Raw genomic sequence first — 24,555 nt, forward strand, 5'->3', positions numbered from 1 at the left:
CACTAAATGTACATTTATCAGCATCTGGGGAAAAACACATTCTGGCAGTCAGACATCGTAACACTAATAATCATTTGACACTAAACTGGCTGGAAGAATTGGCACAAAGTGGTTCATACTGGTTCACTGCTCAAATAAATTGCATTTTCCAAGATGATGATTGTGTCTGAATTTATAAGCAAAGCCAATGTTTAATGTTCTTAACTTCAAAACAAAGAAATAAAAATACAACATACAAAACAATAATGAATAGTCGGGACATTTTCCCATCAAATCTTTTTTTTTTTCTTCTTTTTAAAAAAAAAATTGTTATTAATGTTTTTTGTCAGTCATTTCTCTGGACCTTTTTTTTCAATGAAGGGTCACAGGGAAGTTGGAGTCTATACCAGCAATCACTGGGCAGGGTACACCCCGGACAGATCAACACATTTAAATAAAATGATATTTGTTTACTGATTTGGGGCCTCATTTATAAAACTGCATAGGAACGATGACTGCAGGTGGCATACATACTAAATTCCACAGATTAGAAGTTGGCAAGGCAAATGAATGAGTCCACAGATACGTTGGAAGCAAATGGTTCAGAGGCCCCGGATGATGCTGCAGGTGGTTTATTTAATTGTTTTACATTATGAAAAAAAAAAAAATGTACAGGCACAACTCCAGTTTATTTACTGGTAAAATACTGGAGTTCCTGCGTGTCCCTGCAAGGTTTGCACCGCTGCAGCTGTGGTTGGAGATGGTGAGGCAGTGATTTCACAGCACCTCCAGCCCCACGGCAGCCGTGTCCTCACAGATGACACAATAATTTCATTCAAGGAGGAGGTACAGGAGTTGGGGAGGAATAAAGACCACCCTGACAGAAATGAGAGTAAAAGAAAAACTTGTGAATAAATCAGAATTTTCCATCTCTTGTGCTGCATCACTTCTAGATGCTGCATAAAGCAGCAGCATTTGGCTCTAACATGAGGGGAGGATTTGAGGTCAGGGACAACAGACATGTCGCTGGTGAACGTGACACATTTCCATTTAGTGACATGTTATGTAGCATATGTCTACACTATCTGCACACCTTTGCAAGTGGTTTCCTTCTATACATCAAAGCACCTCCACCTGCCACTCATCTGTCTGATGGCCGCTACACCACGGCACATGGCCGGGGCGGGGCGCACATAGTTCTGTTATTCTGGGCTCTGTGTTGGAAAAAGGAATGAGCATCCCCAACCTGTCGGCAGATGTGTGAAATAACAAAGTACAAATACTTCATTACATTACTTAAGCAGAAATTTTGGGTATTTATATCTCATTGGAGTAATTATTTTTCAGACGACTTTCTACTTCTACTCCTGACATTTTTGCGCAATTATCTGTACTTTGTACTCCTTACCAAGGCCATAGCCATCATTTTAGAAGTGAGGGGGACAGATTGCTTAGATCTATGGAATGATGAAAAAAGAGTTTGGGCCTTTGCAGTGGCAGGGCCCAAACTCTGGAACTCTCTGCCTCTGGAGTTACGCTCCATCATGGACCTGCCTCTGTTTAAGGCCAGGCTAAAGACTCATCTGTTTAGATCAGCCTTTGGCTGTTGAGATTTTTACATGCGAATGAACTGCTATTTTATATTTTTACTTCTTTTTATCTTTGTTCAGCACTTTGGTCAACTAAGGTTGTTGTAAAGCGCTTTATAAATAATATTTGATTTGATTTTTGATTTGATAATTCTCTTGCATTCAATCAATTAATCAAAGTTTTAATTGTAGAGCAATTTAACATACCACAGTTGACCAAAGTGTTGTACAGGTAAGATAAAATAAATCAACATTAAGCTTAACTAGTGGTCCTGCTCTCTGGAGTTAAAAGTCAATATATAAAAATGAGTTTTTAAAAGAGACTTTAGTTGCATCTATGTTCAGCAGCTAAAGAACCACATAACTATAAACAGCACAGGATCAGGAAACCAACATTAGTTCTTTAAAATGATATATGATCAAGTTGACATAGAATGACCCTGGAGTGTCTACAGGGTGAGTAGTCAGATTATGTGGCAAATGACAACACTGAAAATTAAGTTTGGTAAATCACCATTCTTGTTTAAATATATCAGCACCAAAATGACATGGCAGTGACAGCAACATGCTAATAAGTCACATCATTTAATATAAAGGAAAAAGTGACCAAACATTGAACATGTCAACATTAAGATGTAATTTTTATAATTTATTTTATCATAAATGATGACAGCACAGATGTGTAAAATTAGTCAGCTAAACAGAATGTTATGACCAATGCCTGCTGCCTAATACAGCAGTCAGATTATATATATGCAAATAAATTAATAAACACATTTTGTCCTTGACATGACAGATACTACATTTGTATTTAAGTAGCAAACAGTTGAATGTAGAGATGTGCATGCTTGGAGAAAAGCTGTCGGAGCGTCGCTCTTTCTGTGTGTTTGGCTCTTAAAAGAGCCGTTTTTGTTGTTTATGCGGGGAGTCTAAGCTCTCTCCCCACGGATGCGGCGGGCCAGCTGGATGTCTTTGGGCATGATGGTGACCCTCTTGGCGTGGATGGCGCACAGGTTGGTGTCCTCGAAGAGGCCGACCAGGTAGGCCTCGCTGGCCTCCTGCAGAGCCATGACGGCGGAGCTCTGGAAGCGCAGATCGGTCTTGAAGTCCTGAGCGATCTCTCTGACCAGGCGCTGGAAGGGCAGCTTCCTGATGAGCAGCTCGGTGGATTTCTGGTAGCGCCGGATCTCCCGGAGGGCCACGGTACCGGGCCTGTAGCGGTGCGGCTTCTTGACGCCGCCGGTGGCCGGGGCGCTTTTCCGAGCCGCCTTGGTGGCCAGCTGCTTCCTGGGGGCTTTGCCTCCGGTGGATTTGCGGGCAGTCTGCTTGGTTCTCGCCATGGTTCCTGCTTGCTGTGGTCAGAAGAAGAACATGACGAGGCAGCGGAGGCCGTCTGCTTTTAAACTGGGGAGCGGGTGTGGAACTGGGACGTCCCGCTTCAGAGCTCCGGCTCCTGATTGGTGAGCGGCTCCTGTCGGAGCTCTGCCCCGCCTGGATGGGCTGAGGCCCCCCCACCACCTTCCGCCTGCATGTGCGCTGCGCATTGCAGACAGGAGGCCGGCAGAGAGGGAGGAGGACACCCCCCTTCTGCTGGAAGCCTCTTCTTTGGTTGGACTGCCAGGAAGCGGCGCGCGCGCGCGCTCTGCTGTTTAAAAAGGCTTCGTGGAGCCCCACGCGCTCACATTTTCTCCAAGCTACAGAGCAGAAATAAGACACGTGAACCATGAGTGGTAGAGGAAAGACCGGAGGCAAAGCCAGAGCCAAGGCCAAGACCCGCTCCTCCCGAGCCGGACTCCAGTTCCCGGTGGGCCGCGTCCACAGGCTGCTGCGCAAAGGCAACTACGCGCAGCGCGTGGGAGCCGGAGCGCCCGTGTACCTGGCCGCCGTGCTGGAGTACCTGACCGCTGAGATCCTGGAGCTGGCCGGAAACGCTGCGCGAGACAACAAGAAGACCCGCATCATCCCGCGACACCTGCAGCTGGCGGTCCGCAACGACGAAGAGCTCAACAAGCTGCTGGGCGGAGTCACCATCGCTCAGGGCGGCGTGCTGCCCAACATCCAGGCCGTCCTGCTGCCCAAGAAGACCGAGAAGCCCGCCAAGTCCAAGTAGACCTGGACCGCGCGCGCGCACACGCACACGCACACACACACACACACACACACACACAACGGCTCTTTTAAGAGCCACGCACGTCGCACTAAGAGCTCTCCTTCTCCTCACAAATCTCCACTGACTGTTCAATTAAGCATTTATTTTACATATCTAAAGCTTCGTCTTTCACATCTTTACAGTATTTCATACAGCTGCTTACACCACAGTTGGCACACAGTTCACATGGAAGACGTTTCCATGTCAGCTCCACTAGGAGATTACTTATGGACGTGTCATTTTTCTTCATTTTAAACTAAGTTTGCTCATGATCAAAGTTCATTAGTTCAACCAGTGGTTTTTTATCCAACATACACGTTCAGCATATCATCAATTCAGCTTTACTGAATACAGCTTTCAGCTTTCAGGCCTCCCTACAGAGGCTGTTGATGACACAAACACTAAATATAGTTTTTTGCATCCTCTTGTCAGGGCGAGGAAAGCCTTTGCCAACATTTATCCTGCAGCTGGTGGATAAGGATGGAAAATCTGGGTAACTGGGGGAAGAAGTCTGAGTGTGTCTGATGCATGAGAGAGGAGTGTGGATGGCAGAACATAGAGGACTGTTCTGAAGACAAATGTTTTATTATGTAAAATACTGCGATGAGTGATACATTTCAATAGAAGTCATAAGAAACATGTTTATTGGAAGGCCATTAAATAGTCAAATCCTGGTGTTTATTGGTGATGCCTCCAGCTGAGGGCACGTTTAAACACTTCATATACATTAGGCCTACTTGGCATTGATGATATCAATACATCTTGACATTATTTTGAAAATTTTGTAAAACTGAAGACAAACAAACTTTCATTCAACATAATATTCTGCAGAACAAAAACCCAAAAACAAAAATCCTGTTCTGGATCCCAGATTCAAGAATACCGTAGAGCAGAAAATGAAGCCTTGCAACAAAACTCTACTGCAGCAGCACAACTAAACCAGCAGTGACCATAGTCAGACGGTCCAAGAGGAAGAAAGACACAGACCTGAATCCACTGTATGGAGCTTCTTTAATGAAGTGGTGAAATGGTGTAAATTTAAATGTAAATTCACTTTATGAATGTACATTTATATTTTATCAAAGAATGTTTTGAAGAACACACAAAGATGTTTTCAAAAAATGTCAAGTACCTTGATTTGAGAAACAGTGTGTTAGAGTTCATGGTTGTAGTGGAAATAAAAATCTGACCTTTCTTCTGTTCAAACTCAGTGACTCATTTTAGGGAAAGGAACATGGTTTTATTAAGGAAATATTTCTATACATATGCTAATATAAAGGCATCTCAGCTGAACTAGCAGGTGGCTAAAGTCAGATATGAATGTTTTGCAATCATTCCTCACACTAGACAAGTTGCCCCCCCTGCCCTGCCTGGTTTAGATATGATCCTCCTCTAAAGCACCTTTAGTCTTAAGCACTTTATGTACCAAAGCTGACCTATGTCTTAGTGAAGTGTGGATGGAAAGTGAAATATTGACACTGCAGATGCCAGCTTTTCTCATGATAGAAAATGAAATTAAGCAATTAGTTTATTACAAGAAACACATTGGAAAGTAGAAATATGATACTGTCTTAAACAGGAAGGTACTACCAGTGACAGACAGTATTCAGACGTGGAGAGGTAGATAATGTCACTTTCATCTTGTTCAAATTTTATCTTAAACTAAATTATGGGACCAATGGTTCCCTTTCAGCTGTGTACATTGTTAAATCTGGTTCTGAAAAAGCAAATACTAAAACAAGCTGAGACTTGGGGCAGCTGCAACTGCTCAGGAGGAAGAGCAGTTGTCCTTCAACGGGTAAGTTGAGGGATCGATTCTAGGCTTCCCCTGAAATGCCGAAGTGTCCTAGGGCAAGACACCGAACCCCCAACTGCCCCCTGATGTGCCAATCGGGGTATATGTGTGAATGGGTGAATGTGACTAGTAGTGTAAAGTGCTTTGAGTGGTCTGTATGATGAGAAAAGCGCTATAGAAGTACAAGTCCATTTACCATTTACTTGAGTTGTGTACCTGAGATAAGCTGACATTTTAAACAGCTTAGATTTAGTAAATATGCTGCAGAGCCTGTATTGAATGTAGTAGTCAACAATACAGACTTTGTATTTAAATAAGGCTGTTATCCATATGAAAGTGTCTGCAGTGTTAATGAATACGATTTACTGGGAGCAACATGACATCTTTCCAGTATGATTTTTCCAATTAGAGCGTATAAACATTGATAAAACATGCTCCTGAGATGTGGTGGGTGGCTCTTAAAAGAGCCTTTGGTTTCCAGTGATGGATGGAGAAGGGGGGGGGGGGGGGGGGTGTTTACTTGGAGCTGGTGTACTTGGTGACGGCCTTGGTGCCCTCAGACACGGCGTGCTTGGCCAGCTCTCCGGGCAGCAGGAGGCGGACGGCGGTCTGGATCTCCCTGGAGGTGATGGTGGAGCGCTTGTTGTAGTGGGCCAGACGAGAAGCCTCAGCAGCGATGCGCTCAAAGATGTCGTTGACGAACGAGTTCATGATGCTCATGGCCTTGGAGGAGATGCCGGTGTCGGGATGGACCTGCTTGAGCACCTTGTACACGTAGATGGCGTAGCTCTCCTTCCTGGTCTTCCTCTTCTTCTTGCCTCCTTTGCCGGTGGTCTTGGTCACGGCTTTCTTGGAGCCCTTCTTGGGGGCAGACTTTGCGGGTTCAGGCATGATTGGATCTTCGGAACTGTGGAGCAACGAATGAACTTGTGGAGAGCAGGGAAGCAAGTTTATACCGAGCGTAAGCAAATATCAGTGCTCCGTTCCCTGTCGGTGATTGGTTGAGCTGATTAACCAATGAAGTGTGAGGATGGAAACCTGCCTCTGTTATCAGAGAAATGCTTCTGCCTTTTATCTTTTCTCTTCTGCCTTTTTATCTTTACCTTTTATCTGTCTGACTTATGAAAACTGAAGACTGTTGTGAATATACGATAATAAAATGTACTTTTACAATGACAGTAACTGTGGCGTTGTAAAACACCCTGAGGAAGTATCACAGTGGTGGAAGGAAGTATGTGTGCGAGTTGAAATTTAAATATAGACTATTTGTTCTGTTGTTATGGTCAAATATGGATATGTTGGTAGTTTTGGGTAAACATGGAGCTTATGACCAGTTTCATAGAAAGTAAGAAATATCAGGATCGTATGTAAATGATAGGCAATAGTAAAGAACCACGTCCACCTGGAGGTACATCTTATCAGTCTGTTTCCTGGGTGTAAAAGGCCCACTCATTTTTATCAAAGGTGATATTAAGGTTGTAAAAGACATGCATGAAGTAGCAAATGAATTTAACTCCTTTTTTATCAACATGGGACCTAATCTGGCTACGAAGATGGGCCAGTAAGCAGCGCCTGGAATTGAGGCAGTAAAATATTGTAATCTATGTTCTTGGCAGAAGTGCTTTGTCTAATATATTAGACAAACTGTAGCTAAAATGAAAAATAAGACAGCTGATTGGAATAGATATGGTTATTGTATGAGAGTCAGTATGGGTCTAGAACAAATAGATCTACAGCTCTGGCAGTGGTGGAAATTGTGGAAAATAATACAACTGCAATTTAATAAATATAAATGGGGATTTTGACTTGGAAAAAAACAATTTGATACTATAGATCACCATTTTAATTTCTAAACTGAAACATAGTGTATATTGGTCAGTCGTCCACAGAATACTGCTGAAATTGAAAAGGAGAGGTGCTACTCGGTCTTCTGATGCTGTGGATAGGCACCATCCGGGCAAAAAAAGGGGGAAACCAGGGGCCTTATTTACGAAGCTGTCGCAAGCACAAAACCTGGCGTACGCCAATTATAGTCAACTTTTGAGATTTATCAAAACACGACTTGGCGGTAAAACGTCCCTACCTCCACGCCAACCCTGACCCTGGTGTACGCACAAAATCTGGAGAAACGGGAAATGGCAACACCAAAGGCAGAAAATAAAACCAAATAAATGGTGTGAAATTTGATACATTTGTTCAAAATCAAATATAAACCTTTATGCAGAACGCCGTACATTAAGAGTATTTGCAAAAGAAGAAAAAAAACAACAAAAACCCGCATATTTGATATTGTTCCTCCACCACGGAAAACATCAACCACCAAAATCTGTTCTGAAACAAAGCAGTTCTACATGTTATAAAAACCATTTAACACAGTTAATAAGTCATCCAGAAACTGCCATAATAATAAAAGTCTAAATGAATAATTGCATTAAAATGAGGTGTTTGCCCATCATTAGGCTGGATGTGTCCTCCACCTGCAGATACAGAACATGAAGTGATGGTTGGATATAAAATGCTCCCCAATGCGTAAAGGCGCACAGTGGCTTATCTGTCCCTGCAGAAGACCTTGGAGACTCTGGAGTCGACCCCAGCACCTTCCAAAGGGAAGTGACTGACAAGTTGGGGCTGCTCACCCCTTTTCCCAACCCAGAGCGCAGAGTAACAGAACTATGTTCTCTACAACCAGACACGCCGTGGTGTAGCGGCCATCGGGCAGATGGAGGCAGGTGGAGGTGCCTCCATGCAGAGGAGGAAACCTGTTGTTCAGCTGCAGATGTGTGCAGATAGTGGAGACGCTACATAACATGGCACTAAATGGCGTCAGCGCTTCACCTTCGTTCACCTGAACAATCATCCAATCTGAATGGTTGTGTTGTCAATCATCCTCTCACATTGGAACCAAACGCTGCTGCTTTACGTCTAGAAGTGATGCAACACATCAGAGGTGGAGAATTCTGATTTATTCACAGGTTTATCTTCAGTGTAATTTCTGTCAGGGTGGTGTTTATTTCTCTCCATCTCCTGCACCTCCTCCTTGATGGCAGTTATTGGTTCCTCTGCGAGGACACCGCAGCTAGGGCACAAGGTGGAACCACTGCCTCCCCCTCTCCGACCACACCTGCGGCTCTGCAACCCAGCTGGACACACAGGAACACCAGTATGTTCCCAGTAAATAAACTGGAGTCAGACACATCTCATTTATGTACGTTCATTTTATAATATGAACAGTGGCGGCTGGTGAGATATTTTTTAGGTGGGGCAGTCACTTCCAGTAATTGTCAAAGATTGTAAACATTAGCTAATGCAAAAGAGTAAATTAAGATATTTCCCATTGAAGGTTACACATTCAACAATTTATTGCATGAAATAACACCATAACAGCAAATATCAAAACGTCTTAATGTAGTCATCTATAAAAGGAAAATGGCTTATTAACAGTGTTCCATTTAAGCCACTGAAGCAGCTGATTCCAATGCTGACTGCAGTGGCTGAACAGAACAAACACATGGCATGGAGATGACCTGATGGTGGCACAACCTCCCATCTCTGGAAATCAGTTGTGTAAAGTTTCTGTTCATTTGTAGAGGAACCTTGCTCTCCTCTCCTTCTGCATGACAAACCTCTCAATGACCCTCTTATTAAAGTCAGGAATGTCCCTCACAAGTTTCTTCTCCATGGAGAGCATTGCCAGAGCATTGAGGCCATCCTGAGTCATGGAGTTCCTCAGGAAGGTCCTGATCCTCTTCAGAGTGGAGAAGCACCTCTCAGACTCAGCCGTTGTCATGGGAGTCGTCATGAGGATCTGGAGAAGGCTGACAGTCTCTAAGAAAGTGCTCTGAAGGTTGTTCTCCATGAAAAACTGGTACAGAGGCACTGCTCCACTACAAGCTTTAAACTCACTGTTGTCATAGATGAGAGATAGTTCTGTTTTGAGCTTGGCCTTGTCCAGCATGGGATAAGCCTCCACCGATGTGTCCATTGCTGCCTCTGGAAATCTCACGCTGTGCTGAGGAAAAAGATCTCCATGCAGCCGTGTTGCACTAACGAGATGCTGAGTGAATGCAAAGCGTTCCTCAGCATGCACCAGGATGGTATCACAGACCTGGAACAAACAGAAGCTTTCCTTTAGAATAAAATTAGAACTAGAATATTTCTATTCTAAGGAGGCACCAGTTATTCCCCCCAGCCACATATTCAACATCACTCTGTCAGACAGAGCATCATTTGACCAAAATAAGAGTCCAGACTACATAAATATTAGTCACGACTGTCAGTTACTTTATTCCTATTGGCTGTGATTTATAAGATCTTTCTCACCAAATCTAGCTTTTTTCTTCTCTTTTTCTCTGTTCTATAAAAAAAGAGAAAATGAGACTTACTTCTGTGGCCAACCTCTGTTGTTCTTCTGGTCCCACCATCCTCTGTCTCTTTAGTGGCTGTCCAGCTGTTCTCACAGAGGGACGGGATGGACATCCTGGTCCAAACATAAAAAGTTTCACTCATTACCTTTACATGACTGATGTTTGTATGCACTTTAAATATCTGTGAAACAGCTAAATGATCTCAACCTATTGTGGACTTGGTCTGTATGAGTAACAACCTGGATTAAGACTGAGTTTATCATAAAACTCAACAAAAGTTTTGTCTTTGAAAAGTTCACATATTGAAGATTATCTGATAGAAACTAATGATAATTCCGTCAAATGTTCCTAGTTTCCATTGAAGGTCTAAAAGAACTCTGTGCTCTATAAGAATAATTTACTATGATAATAAGAATAAAACAATTTTTTACAGATTTGATTGAGCAACTTCTCTCTGACAATAACATTCTGTCAGTTACTTTTGATATAATCATTTACCTGATCTTGAGCAAACTGTAGTGGAACCGCTGAAGGAGAGCTTTAATCCAGACAGGGTCGATGTTCCTCTTCTGTAGCTGGTTGAACAGCATGTCCACATGAGGCATAATTTTGTGGAACAGTGCCAGAAAAAAACAGAAAGCCTCGTCTTCAAGCATCCTCACAAAGCCCCCAGCCTCTCTGCTAGTTTGGTTGTCAAAGTTTCCGGAGTCTCTGATGGTCTGGAAACACTTCAGCAGGTCGTCTTTGTGCTCGTACACAGTGTTTACAGCGCGGCTGTGGAAGTTCCAGCGTGTTGCGGAGGCTCTGGGCAGTCTATGAGAAACCACCTGATCCAGAACCGCGGTTCGCTTTGGTGACCTGGAGAAGAAGGCAGAAAATCCAGCGAGGTCGGAAAAAAACGTGCCGATCCTGGGCATGTGGGATGTTGCCTGCTGCATGATTAGGTTCAGCTGATGTGCGTAGCAGTGGATGTAATGAGCATTTTCATAAACATCCATGATCCATGCACACCTCCGGTGGCCCCTCTCATAACAGCAGCCCTGTCATACGCCTGGCGATAAGTTTGGCCTTCTGTCCATCTGGGAGGATGGTGTGTAGCCTCTGGAGGAGCGCTGAGCTGATGGTGTCCGCGGAAGCATTCTGGATGTTAATGAACTCGAAGAACCACTCCTGTATATTGCTGCCATCTATGTAGCGCAGTACAAGCACCAGCTGACAGTGGGTGGAAATGTCAGTCGTTTCATCGGCCTGAATGGCAACAAAATCTGCGTTCTTCACTTCCTCCACGATGTAACTCCTCACCACGGACAACATGCAGTCCAGTAGCTCGTTCTGGACCGTCTTCCATGTCCCTTTAAACACAGTCGCCGTCTTCAGGTGCTCCTCAAGCACGTTATCCAGGGAGGCAACGAGGTCTACCAGCCCCCGAAAAACACCGGGGTTTTCAGACGAGTCTGTCTCGTCATGTCCACGCAAGGCCAACTCAAAGGTGCCACAAAACTTAACACAGTCAATTATTTTGGATAAAACATGCCTGTTTTTATCCACGTCCTCATTGTGTTTCCTCACTGCCAGCCTGTGACCGTCATCCAGCTGCGTAGCTATGTTCTGCCTTCCCAACATGGCTAGTTTCACGGAGTTATCCATGTGTGCTCTGGTATTTTCGTGTTTTTTAATTTTCTCTGACAGATGCTTCATATCCCTCACTCCCGTAACAGTCAGGGACAGGATCTGTCCCAGACGTTTTAAAAAGCAAGCATGGGAAACAAAATAAAGCATTAGCATAGCTGCATCCAGCTAGCCAAGCCTTTCTGGTGTACCAGTTACGGGAGAATCCTCTCACATAAGGTTTTCCCTTCTCACTTGCCGGCTGTTTGATGGTGAGGTCAGGTTGATCCGGGCCCAGCTCTTTTATCTGAATCTTCTCCATCAAAGTTCTCATCTCAAATGGGTTTTGAAGGAGCGATCTTACAGAGTTAATACTAGTTCCTACAGTTTCCATCGTGCGATCGTGTGAAAAATGGCGTCTGTTGAGTGTCGTCCAACTGCATAAATTCAGGCTTGGGGCGATAAAATTGTCGCCCTTCAGGGAACTATTTGGACCACGCTGATAGGCTAAATTCACCGGCAATATGATTATGCTATGGGCTAATGTGCTGCAAAACCCCACCTCCTCAGGGCGATTTTTCGATCGCCCCAAAGCTGGACCTGACGCATATGGACAGTAGACATGCAGTAAAAACACATTTTAAATAAAAGTTTTTCTGTTAAAAAATATCAATTTACACCAATTTATCACTGTGTCACTGGGTATATCCATTATGTAAATACAAAAATTTAATTTTTGACGTTTTTGCAAAACGGTCTTATGAACAATGCTTCCTGCTGGGAGCTGCCTGGGAGGGCGGCGCCCTAGCGTCCTCTATTGGCCAGCCGCCCCTGAATATGAAACAAAAGAATGAACCACGTTCAGCATCATCTGGAGCATTTTGTTGCAGCGTATCTCTGGACTCGTTCATTTTCCCTGCCAGCTTCTAATCTGTGGGAGTGGGCATCAGATAAAATATTTTTACATTTTACAACCTCATTGATTAGAATTTCTACCTCATTTTCCAAAAAATTCTTTTTGACTTTTTTCCCTGCTGAACCGTCATGAAAATGAGCTCGATTAATATTTATCAGGGGTGTTTACCTGACCTTTTATGGACAATATGTGGGTGTGACAAGATGTTCCCTCACGTGCGCAACATTTGGTGTTAATCCTGATTTATGAAGCGAAACAGGCATAGGACGTGCGTGCGCACTGCTTTGTAAATCGGGAAGTTTTGCGCCACATTTCCTATTTTCTGTACGTACGCCACCCGTAGTCATCGTTGCTACACACAGTTTGATAAGGCCCCAGAGCTCCAACTGATTTTCCAGTTTTTAATAGGATTTTTGTCACAGCAGTGAAATCAGCAGGTATTTGTAACAGACTGGATCAGAATGAAAATCAGTCAGCATGTTTAAAGCACTCATCCCAGTAACATTTAGGTGTATGGTGCAGTTTTATTGCATGTGCAGCATTTAGGTTTCAGCTTTCAGACAACTTGTCTACTCATTTTTTTGTGGTGGAAATTATGCAGTGTAGTCTTTGTTACTCCTTTATTAAGCTTTTATGTGGTACAAAATATACATTCTGCATAGTTCCAAGTAGTTCAGAAAGCTTGCTTCAGTAGATTCATGCATAAGACGAAATGTTCTGTTCAAGGCCTGTTTCAGCTTTGACTAGATTTTTCAGATAAATTCCACGCACTTTTTGTTACACATATTGAATCAAAACAGTCTTGTACCGTCTCACTTCAGAGACCAGATGAATTGATTTACTGTTAAAATGGGAAACACTGAGCATTCATGCTGGTTAAGGTGGATATCATGTCTTATATCAGCGAGATGGGTGGCCCTTAAAAGGACCGGTTGTTTAAAGTGGTCTAATCTTTAACCTCCGAAGCCGTAGAGAGTGCGGCCCTGCCTCTTGAGAGCATAGACTACATCCATGGCGGTCACGGTCTTCCTCTTTGCGTGCTCGGTGTAGGTGACGGCGTCACGGATGACATTCTCCAGAAACACCTTGAGCACACCGCGGGTCTCCTCGTAGATGAGTCCGGAGATCCGCTTGACTCCGCCGCGGCGAGCCAGACGGCGGATGGCAGGTTTGATGATTCCCTGGATGTTGTCACGCAGGACTTTGCGGTGACGCTTGGCGCCTCCTTTTCCAAGTCCCTTTGCCGCGTCCACTCATCGCTGCTGCTGACTGTTTTAACAGATTATTAACACGCGCTTGCAACAACTAGTTTTAAGAAGTGTTGAGGACGTGAAAGAAGACAGAGGCGGTCCTCTTCATCCTCTCCATTGAACAGCTCCATCCTCTCAGGCTGCTCTCACAGAAATAGAAATCGCAATCCCATTTTTTTGGTACCCGTCCTATTATGTAGGTTTCTCACAGCAACATTGAGTTTGATTATTTCACCAAGAATTAAAACAGTGTGGGTTACCAGCTATGTAAAGGACAACAAGCAGAAGAGCCAGTATGGGGTCAGTTTTTCATTGTGTGAAAAAATGCAAAAATCGTGAAAATTCACTTCCATTCATAATTTTATGGCCTCTCATCTGAGTTAAAGCAAATAAAAAACAAATAAATAATATTGTGACTACAGCATATTTTGAAAATGTCTTTAATAAAAAAAAAAGGTTATTTATCGACATGAACCCCATGTTGACAAATCAGACCTACCTTGGCAGTTTGGCTAAATGAGGGACTGACTGGACGTGTAGGGATACTATTGTTAGAAATATTTTTTGACAGGTTCTTCACTCTCAACTGTGAGTTGTATACATTACATCAAGGTTGGATCAGCCTGTAGTGTGTTTTTCCACTTTAATTTTGAGTATAACTCCAAATCCAGACCTCCATGGGCTGATACCTTTGATTTTCATTGATAATTTTTGTGTGATTTTGTTGTCAGCACATTCAACTATGGAAAGAAGAAAGTATTTCATAAAAAATATTTCATTCAGATCTACAACATGTTACTTTAGTGTTCCCTTTATTTTTTTGAGCAATGTACTTTATTCATCCCCGGGGGGGAATTCAGGGTCTTCCAACAGGTCCTTTAAAATAAAAAAAAGAAACAGATTAAACTGAAGATTAATTTTAAACAGTCTTTGCAGCTGGAATAAAAGACCTTCTGAACCCTCAGTCCTGCATGGAAGAGAGATTGGTTTCTTACTGCAGCTGCTCCTCTGCCCTGCCAGGGTATTATGGAGAGGATGTTTTTTATTATCCAAAATACCCAGAAGTTTTCTCCACATCCTCTGCTCCACCACAGCTCTGACAGGGTCCAAACTTCTGCCGAGGACAGAACTAGCCTTGCCGACCAGTTTGTCCAGACGTTTGCAGTCCTTGTTTATAATGCTCCTCCCCCAACAGACACCAGCGTAAAACATGACACTTGTGATGACGGTGTGATAGAACATCTGCAGCAGGTAACTGCAGCCGCCTGTGGAAGAAAAGGCAATTCTGTCCCTTCCTGTACACTGTGTCTGTGTTGGCTGACCATTCCAACCTCTGGTCAAGAACCACCTTCAGGTACCTGTAGGTCTTCACATTCTCTATTTCCCCTCTCTCAGTTAAGATTGGCTTTATGTGTGATGTAGATCTCCTGAAATCCACCACAAGCTCTTTGGTTTTGGAAGTGTTCAGGAGACAATTCTTGTTTGTCCAATCTGTGAAGGCCTCTACCAGGTCCCTGTACTCCCCTTCCTGTCCACCTCTCACACATGCCACAGCAGTTGTATGAATACTTCTGTATGTGGCAGGACTCGGAGTTTTATCTGAAGTATAGAGTGTGAAAAGAAAGGGAGCTAAAACAGTCCCCTGTGGAACCCCAGTGATGCTCTCCAGAGAAACATTTCTTCACATCCTGACCAAGCGGCAACCTCGAGCGGTTAAAAGTGAAACCTAGGCGGAAGTGCATAAAACTGCAGTTCCCCCTTCATCCGCTAGGGGCTGGCTCCAAAACAGACCAAATCTTCATAAACTCCCATGTTAAAAAAGGTCAACTTCACGGCGGAAATAAACATGTTTACAGCCTGGTTCAAAAATCCATTTTTGGTTTAATAGGTCAGGTTTACTCCCATGACAACTGTGGAGGAGTGAATTTTTTTCTAACTCGCCCGTTTAAAAGTAATTTAATCTCGAAGTTCGGCATATTTAGGGGCATGTCCTTTTGATTGACAGGTACAAATCTCCATCTTCAAGTAAGAAGAACGTAGAACAACCGGGGTTTTTAGCAGGTTAACAGGGTGACTTAGCTGTAGCCCGCTTACTTCTGTTAGCTGGTTAGCTCCTGTTACCTCCTGTTACCTCTGAGTTAGCTCGGTTAGCTTTTTTCGCTACAGAAAGCTCAGAGTTTGCTCGATGTCAATCATTCACCATGACACTCACAGCCCCCCCTCTCAGCTCCACCTCTTTGCCCATATATGTATTTTCCAGGCGAGACAACACGCACAACGCTGCCAAGATGGCGGTGGTAGGAACCGCCCACCGAGCTTCAATTCAGCTCTTCAGAAACCTATGAGTGACATCACGGAGGCTCCGTCCATCTTTTATATACAGTCTATTATCCTGACATATTGTGGTCTTGATGTTAGTCCATAATCCAGGATATCAGGGAGGGAGCCACTCCCATATCTAAAAGTTTATCTTTCAGTGTGGGAGGCCTGATGGTGTTAAAAGCATCGGAGAAGTTGGAGAACATGATCCTTACATGAGAACCAGGCACTTCCAGGTGGGCATACGCCCGGTGCAGCATGTAAAGAACTGCATCCTCAACTCCTAAGTGTTTCTGGTAGGCTAACTGGAGAGGGTCGAGATCCTCAGCAACCTGAATTATCATGGGACGAACAAGGAGCTCCTCAAAGGTCTTCATTATGTGAGATGTCAAAGCTCTCGTCATTGAGCTCCACTGGTCGTCCTTTTTTGGGCACCAGTATGAGACACTATGTCTTCTACAGAACCGGGACTTCCTCCATCTTAAGGCTCATATTGAATAGCCTTTGGAGAGGAACGGCTAGCTGCCCTGCACGGTCTTTTAGGAGCCTTGGACATAACCCATCTGGACCAATAGCTTTTCCTGGTCAGAGTTTCCTGAGCTCAACTGCAACCTCTGTAGTCAATAGATACAGATGGAGCAGCTCAGCAGGCTCATGAGGAGGATTATCAGCAGAAGTAGAAGCAACAGCTGCAGTGGTGGAGACAGCAGCCACATATGTGAAGGAAACAACCACAGAAGAGGAGGGAGCAGCTGCAGAAGTGGAGGCTTGTATAATTTATAATATTAATATCAACATCTACAGGTAGATGTTGGCTGATAGACTGACCCGTCAATGCAGGCGACAACTGGAACACAGCTGTCAAGGACTTTCCACCCTCACTTCAGAAGTACAGATTTGTCGTCTTTTTCATTAAAGGGGTGCTATTATGGTATTTTAAGTTTTCTGAGCTTTCTACAGTGTTACATTGTTGAATCCTCATCAGACATGTGAACAGCACTGTTTTTTTTTTTTATCACCTAAACGCATGTTTGAGTTTGAGTTCCAGCACGCTCTCCGTTCGGTTTCCATGGCGACGAAAAACGCATCGTTTTAGAGAGTTTTTTCAACTTAAAAATCCTTGTGACGTCCCGGGGGATAAGGTTCGGTGATTGGTTACCTTCTATTGGTTAACAAGGGCATGTACAAATACATCAGGCGGGTGGAAATAACGTAAAGTTGTTTCGAACGATGGCTGGTGAGTTTACCAAAGAGAGACATCCTGCTGCATTCGTTGCTGTGGGTTGCTGTTTTCCACTTCGTTTTCAGGCTCTGATTCAGGTTCCAACATGTAGGGCTGTATGCTATGTGTTGACATTGTATTTTGTTTTTTTTATTGAGTTCATATTAGCATAATCCTTCTGTTTATGAGATGTTACAATGACGGTGAAAGCAGTTGCGGTGCGCGCTCCCGATGTAGTGCAGTGGCGGGAGGCGGGGCTTAACGCAGAAGAGTCTCGTTTTGCCCACAGGCTGATCTGACAGCCTACGGAGAGGGTCGGTCTGAAGTAAATAAAGCGATTTGTGACAATAACTATCAATCCCAACCCTTATGGTCTCAGAAATAAAAATAAATTAGCCTGAAATGCACATAATAGTTCCACTTTATGTACAGAAAATGATCATTAAACATATATACATTCTTAGTGGAAGCTAATAGGCACTTTTATTGCTTATTTTGATGTCAGTATCTGGTTCTGTGCAGAAAAGGAACCCCAGTGACAGCAATCAAAATGTAGGTGTCTTCACATCTCCTGTTACTGTGGTTTCAGCCTTCCCTGGTCCTTTATACCAACAACCATCACGAAAGAAGCCTCAGTCTGGTGGAAGATGAAGGTTTCTTTGGAGGCGTGCTCAATGGTTCCAGAACCACAAGACACCACCATAAACCACATTTAATCCAGAAAACTCAACTACTGTGTTCACAGAAACAATAAGAAAGAGTGAAAAATATTACATAAATAATGAGCATTGATTTTTTTTTTTTTAATTTATTTTTTACTTCAGCTTTACATTCAAAAGTCAGATGTAGAAATGTGTGTATGGTAAAGTTGTGTATTTACTTTAATTCAGTTGCTTTTGTCCTGAGCAACAGCAGCAAAGTTAGTATTTGTTGTATGTAATATGAAATGGCAAGAACATACATAATCACCTTTTATAGTTATTTGCCATTTGATTAGCTTTATTTTTTAGATTTTTGGGGTATAGAAGAGAAACTTCTTTCTCATTTCCTCCAATAGGTAAATGTACATAATCCTGCTTATAAATGTTTCTTGCATTTTGTATTGAGAAAGCATTTAAAAAGACGGGTTCCACTCCAGGATGTTGGATCAGACACAGGGGAGTTTGGAGCGTCATCCTTCCTTCTGAGCACCTGAGAAATGAAAAAGAAACATTTCATTTTCTAAACACAGTAATAAGTAATATCTTGCTGTGTCCCTGTAAACTTTTTATTAGCATTATAGCAGAATTTGCTATGATATAAAAATAGAACCCAGTACTCAGCCAAAAAATATACAGATTTATTAAAATGCTGGTATAGTGTTCAAAGTCAGACCCAATCTGGCTGTTAGGGGTCTGAAATACAAAAAAGTAGAAGTGAGCCAAAAAACAAGGATGTAAAAAGAAAAGTATTTACCAGAGGCTGGAGAATAGGATTTCTGCTTAGTCCTCCAGAAAAGGGAACTGGTACCACAATCCTTAATACTCAAGTTCCAAAGGCAGTCCAGGGTCATACACAGGTCTCTGAAGAGGGAAGGGATCCAAAGAGCAGAGACTAGAGGGTCAAGAACAGGCAAGGTTCGGCAACAGGAGGTCAATTCTCATACCAGAAGGAAGAAGCAGAGGCAGTAGTTGGGGACAGGCAGAGTCAAAACTAGGTAATCTTCTAGAAACAGAGCACATTAAACAAGACTTAAAAGTTGCACAAAGACAGATGATCTTGCGCTTAACAGATCTGGAGCAGGTGTTTAAATAACGAACTTGCTAAGTTGAGCCACTCAGCAAGTTAAACTGTTAAAAAAAAAAAACACGTTAATACAAGGAAAAGAGTTGTCTATATTATATAAATAAATAGAAAATATTAAGTATTTATTTAAAAAATTGTTTACTTTAAGTAAGAAAATCCAACAGACCAACACTTAAAGTAATGCTAAATTACCTTGGTCTTACACTTATCAGCACAGGTGAACTCAATAATTAATCAGACTCAGGGAGTGTGCAGCTCCCTCACTGCAGATCAGAAACCATCACAGAATTTCCACATGTGCAGCTGAACGGAAAACGTTAATAAACCTTAATGCTTTATTTATACAGGATAATTAACTTCATATTATTTATCTGTACAGTCACAAGGCTGCATGGTGGCTAAATCAACCAGAGATCTGTCCTGTGGAAATCACAACATTTTCCAGACTCCTGGCTAAAACACCCCAGCTATATAAGCTAATTAATTAAAATAAATGCTGATGGTAAATAAAACCCAAAGTAAAAGCATTGCTTTGTGCAGTTCTGTGTTTTTAAAATGTGTGTGTGCTTATCTGGCTGCCGGTAAGTTCAGTGTGGTGTGTGTGTGTAAGTTTGGTAGGGAAACATGATGCAGCGGTCAACATTACTTAATTTTTTTTACATTTCTAACTTTGGATTTTTTAAAAAGTACATTCATAGTTTAAAAAAATGGTCCAACACAGAATAATCAGCGCACACCTCATTAACATTATTTAAACTAACGTCTGTGTTTTATCAAAATCTCGCAAATTAACAGTTACGGTTATCATCTTCAAAATATCTGCTTCCTGGCTTTTTTTATTTGCAAAGTTATCAATAAGGTCTTCATATGACAGCTGTTTACCCGTTTAATGGTTGTGCTTCCAATGCATTTTTTTGTAAGACATCCATGAAACAAGTCGCTTTACCACCTGAGCCAACTGCCTCCCTATATTATGGAGGAGTAAAAGTGCCACAATGTATTAATTAAATAATTATTTGATTGATTATTTGATTGAACGTGTCATTCATTTATTGAAACATTATTTAGTCAATTATTTAAATAAATGTGTCATTAATTATTTAAAATTGGACTTAAACGCACAAATATATAATTAAATATATCCGTAATTAATTAAAATACAATTCATTGCATGTAATAGTGAAATAATTTATATATATATATATATATATATATATATATATATATATATATATATATATATATATATACATACATATATATGTATGTATGTATATATACATATCCTTCTTCACTACGACAGACCGGCGCAGAGCCCGCATTACTGCAGACGCAGCACCGATCCATCTGTCAATCTCACGCTCCATCCTTTCCTCACTTGTAAACAAGACACCGAGATATTTAAACTCCTCCACTTGAGGCAGCACCTAACTCCTGACCCGGAGAGGGCAATCCACCCTATTCCACTTGAGGACCATGGTCTCAGATTTGGAGGTGCTGATTCTCATCCCAGCCGCTTCACATTCAGCTGCAAATCGCTCAAGTGAGAGCTGGAGATCACGACCGCATGAAACCAACAGGACCATGCAAAAAGCAGGGACCCAATCCTGAGGCCACCAAGTCGGATCCCCTCAACACCTTGGCTGCACCTAGAAATTCTGTCTATATAAGTTATGAACAGAATCGGTGATAAAGGGCAGCTTTGGCGGAGTCCAGCGCTTACCGGAAACTAATCCGACTTACTACCGGCAATGCGGACCAAGCTCTGACAACTGTCGTACAAGGACAGGACAGCTGGTACAAGGGGGTCCGGTACCCCATACTCCCGGAGTACCCCCCACAGGAGCCCCCGGGGGACACGGTTGAACGCCTTCTCCAGGTCCACAAAGCACATGTAGACTGGTTGGGCAAACTCCCATGCCCCCTCCAGGACCCCAAAGAGGGTATAGAGCTGGTCCACTGTTCCGCGATCAGGATGAAAACCACACTGCTCCTCCTCAATCTGAGATTCGACTATCCAGCGGACCCTCCTCTCCAGGACCCCTGAACAGACCTTCCCAGGGATGCTGAGGACTGTGATTCCCCTGTAATTGGAACACACTCTCCGGTCCCCCACAACCCCAGTCTGCCAATCCAGTGGCACTGTCCCCGATGTCCACACGATGCTGCAGAGGCGTGTCAGCCAGGACAGCCCCACGACATCCCGAGCCTTAAGGAACTCCGGGTGGATCTCATCCACCCCCGGGGCCTTGCCGCCAAGGAGCTTTTTAACCACCTCAGCGATTTCAGCCCCACAGATAGGAGAGTCCACCCCTGAGTGCCCCAGCTCTGCTTCCTCATCGGAAGACATGTTGGTAGGATTGAGGAGGTCTTCGAAGTATTCCCTCCACCGACCCACTACGTCCCAAGTTGAGGTCAGCAGCTCCCCATCTCCACTGTACACAGTATTGATGGAGCACTGCTTCCCCCTCCTGAGCCGCCGGATGGTGGAGCAGAATCACCTCGAAGCCGTCCATGTCATCCATTTCTCCATGGCCTCGCCGCACTCTTCCCATGCCTGAGTTTTTGCCAAGGTGACACCCGAAGCTGTATGCCGCTTAGCCTGTCGGTACCCATCAGCTGCCTCCAGAGTCCCACAGGCCAATAAGGCCGTAAACAGACTGTTGAAATGTCCACTGCTGTGCTGTTGGGGAGAGGGGGGGCAGTAGTATAGAGAGAATAATGACACAATTAATTAAATAAATTAAATAAATAATTAACCGATTAATTAAATTGGTCATTAATTAATAAATAAAACAATTAATTGATTAATTGATTGATTGATTGATTGATTAATTGATTACAAATTTAATTAATCAATTATTTATTTAATTTATACAATGTGGCACTTTTACTCCTCCATACTATATGCAATGACCTCACAATGCGTTAAAAGAAAAACAGCCACTGCTTACTGCAGTTTGTTTTATTTAAGCCAACGTTTATTTTGTGTGTTCATCATGAACACACAAAATAGCTACAGATAAAGATTAACATTTTAATTCTTATCAGTAGGGGCTAAAGAGGCAGCTTTGGGGCCCCCTGGTGGCTTGGGGGCCCTAGGCATTCGCCTTGTCCGCATATAGCAAGAAACAGCTCTGCTTCAGCCTGGTGCAAAAGCCAGGATTTTGCCAAGCTTCAATTGTTCAACATTTGTTCAACAACGAAGAAAAAGCCCAAACAAAAAACAATTTAAAAAAAAAACAAAAAAAACTAAACTTTCTGCAAACTTACTATATATTTTAAAGTAACACAAAACGAACATCTAAAAGACAACCACAAGAAGGAACGTGTGATTTTTGTAATAATATATTGCTCTTGAATAGCCTTCATCTTTCAGGAACACCTAAAGGAACAAGGCAAGTGCCATATCTAGCAGTAAAATTTACATTTAATATCCTGCAGGTAGTCCCTGCTGCTGCACACCTGAATTTTCCTCTGGGTTGTCGCAAAATTGAGTCTGACAGCGCTTTCAAGCAGCTATTTCAAATAAATAAGTTGTTCAACTCGCGGTCCACCAGTGGTCCTGGGACCACACTTTGAGAAAGACTGAGTAAGAAAAATCCAGTTTACCTTCACTAGATGTTTCATCTTGCAGCATCATCTAAATGAAAGGCTGGGAAATTGTCCAAATCTTCACCAATAAGGGGGGTAAATAGGTTTAAGGTGGTTCATCACCGTGACAAAACACCCAGATACCCCAAACCACCTTCTCTTGTGGAGATGTCAAATTGGATATTTAGTTTGACATACTTATGCACTTTCTTCTTCATATATTACTGTGTTGTTTTTAATAGTTTAATTTTGAAAGCCCTGGGAAATTTCCCCACTTTATTTAATAAATGTGATTTTTTTTTTTTTTTTTTTTACAAATATTTCACAACGAGTAGTTAGGGAACTACTGTGTTTTGTCTGTGGCCACCTGATAAAGTCTTACCATCTTATAAAGATATGTTTTTGTAATTGTACTCAGGTGCGTCTGGCTGAACGTTCCTCGTGCTTCTGTTTCCTGCTCGTGTAATTTGTCTGCTGGAAGCCAGAGGACAGCCTCTGATTGGTCCACATGTGTGACGTATCCAGGTGGCGGTGAGGTCTTCTCGTGTTTCTGGTTATCGCTGTCGTTCTGCCGTGACTTTCCTGAGAAGACGGGGGGGAAAAAGTGGAAATAAAAACGGGAAAACTTGACATGCTCGGACAGGTTGGGTGCCTAAGTGAGCGCAACTGGAAGTTTGACACCTGATTTAACTCCAGATTTCCAGAGAAGCAGCTGGAATCATGCTGGTTCACGCGCTTGCTTCTCTCCTTCTGATCTGCAAAGTTTCTTCCGTCATCATCGGTGAGAAAACTTAACTTTTTATTACTTTGAGGAAATGTCTTTATGGTGGAGCGACCGGTTCTGGTTCTGTTTTTGGTGCTGGTGGTTAAACGAACTCGTCCGGACACAGATCTGGACTGTGACGGACTAGATCACGTTAAACGTGGTCATTTAATTCAAATGCTGTTTACCGGATCGATATTACAAGATTTGACCAAATTAACCTTTGAAAATGTGAGAATATTGAAAATAAAAGAACATGTAGGCTAAAATAAAAAGACTGATTGTTGCTATTGTTTATATGTGGAGATGTATGTATTTTTGAGGAAACTCAATATATAATATTTTGAAGGTTTTTTTTTTTAACGTCTGACAAAAATATAATTTCCTTTTCTCTTTTTTATTGTTGTTCAACAGAAATATGTAGATGATTATTCTGTGGGAATGTTCTTTTTAAACTGCAGCCTCTTGTTTATTTGCAAAACATTACAAATAAATAATAATCATATTTAATTTCTAATTCTACATTGTTTATCACCAGTAATAAGAGATAAAACTGCTGAAATATGACTTCTACACTTCTGCCTCAGTCCACTAGTACATAAACTTTCGCTTCTTTAAAAGGTTCATTATCAGTAAAAAAAAACTTTTGCTACTGCTTTCAAATTACGCAGCTAAAAAAGCTGGACTGCATAACAAACACTCCTCCCAGTCGACCAGAACACACCAAATGTACAATAATAGAAATCAATTATCATTGGACATATTGTAAATATTGAACATGGTTTTTTTTTCTGTATCTCCACACTCTTTTTTAATTTAGAATAATTTATTGTGGTTTTTCTCTGGATCCTTCTGTCTTGCTGCTGTTGCACCAGAATTCCCTTGTTGGAAACAAATGAAAGTGTAGAGATTGATCCAAAATGACCAGAGGGGACAGTTGGACATCAGAATCTGATTTCTTGGCAGATTTATAATTTTATAGAAAGCATCATAATCGGATCTTCAGTCATCGGAATTGGAAGTCAGGATAGATGTTGCTACAGAAATTTATTCAGACCACAAGAATGATTTATACATGTGAAGGTACTTTTTATGTTGTTAAAAATGCAGTTTTGGAGTGAATTGAGGTACCTGAGTAGGTGTTGGCACATGCAAGCACATTGTCTTTATATGGTCACACTTCCTGCTTTTGTAGGCTGGTGCGTCCCTTATCTATTCTTTG

At 42.4% G+C, this 24,555-nt stretch overlaps 4 protein-coding genes across 4 annotated transcripts; 1 reads left to right on the forward strand and 3 right to left on the reverse strand.

Moving 5' to 3' along the window:
• Nucleotides 1–2,420: 2,420 nt before the first annotated feature.
• Nucleotides 2,421–2,917, reverse strand: LOC306774832 (histone H3.2). The gene has a single exon (XM_079265009.1). The coding sequence runs from the start codon at nt 2,906–2,908 to the stop codon at nt 2,498–2,500; it is 411 nt and encodes a 136-aa protein (XP_079121135.1). The 5' UTR covers nt 2,909–2,917; the 3' UTR covers nt 2,421–2,497.
• A 374-nt stretch (nt 2,918–3,291) lies between these two features.
• Nucleotides 3,292–3,678, forward strand: LOC306754258 (histone H2A-like; the record flags this gene model as incomplete). The annotated part of the gene is made up of 1 exon (XM_079238201.1): nt 3,292–3,678. The coding sequence occupies one exon, from the start codon at nt 3,292–3,294 to the stop codon at nt 3,676–3,678; it is 387 nt and encodes a 128-aa protein (XP_079094327.1).
• Nucleotides 3,679–6,028: 2,350 nt separating this feature from the next.
• LOC306774619 (histone H2B 1/2-like) lies at nt 6,029–6,403 on the reverse strand (the record flags this gene model as incomplete). The annotated part of the gene is made up of 1 exon (XM_079264745.1): nt 6,029–6,403. One exon carries the CDS (start codon nt 6,401–6,403, stop codon nt 6,029–6,031), a length of 375 nt encoding a protein of 124 aa, XP_079120871.1.
• A 6,950-nt stretch (nt 6,404–13,353) lies between these two features.
• LOC306774881 (histone H4-like) lies at nt 13,354–16,346 on the reverse strand (the record flags this gene model as incomplete). The annotated part of the gene is made up of 2 exons (XM_079265059.1): nt 13,354–13,638; nt 16,185–16,346. 2 exons carry the CDS (start codon nt 16,344–16,346, stop codon nt 13,354–13,356), a joined length of 447 nt encoding a protein of 148 aa, XP_079121185.1.
• Nucleotides 16,347–24,555: the final 8,209 nt, after the last annotated feature.

The sequence above is a fragment of the Telmatherina bonti genome (genome assembly GCF_933228915.1).
Source record: "Telmatherina bonti genome assembly, chromosome: 3".
NCBI lineage: Eukaryota > Metazoa > Chordata > Actinopteri > Atheriniformes > Telmatherinidae > Telmatherina > Telmatherina bonti.

Excerpts from the sequence above, each read along its gene's own strand:
- LOC306774832 (XM_079265009.1), bottom strand. The coding sequence starts at position 2,908 with ATGGCGAGAACCAAGCAGACTGCCCGCAAATCCACCGGAGGCAAAGCC.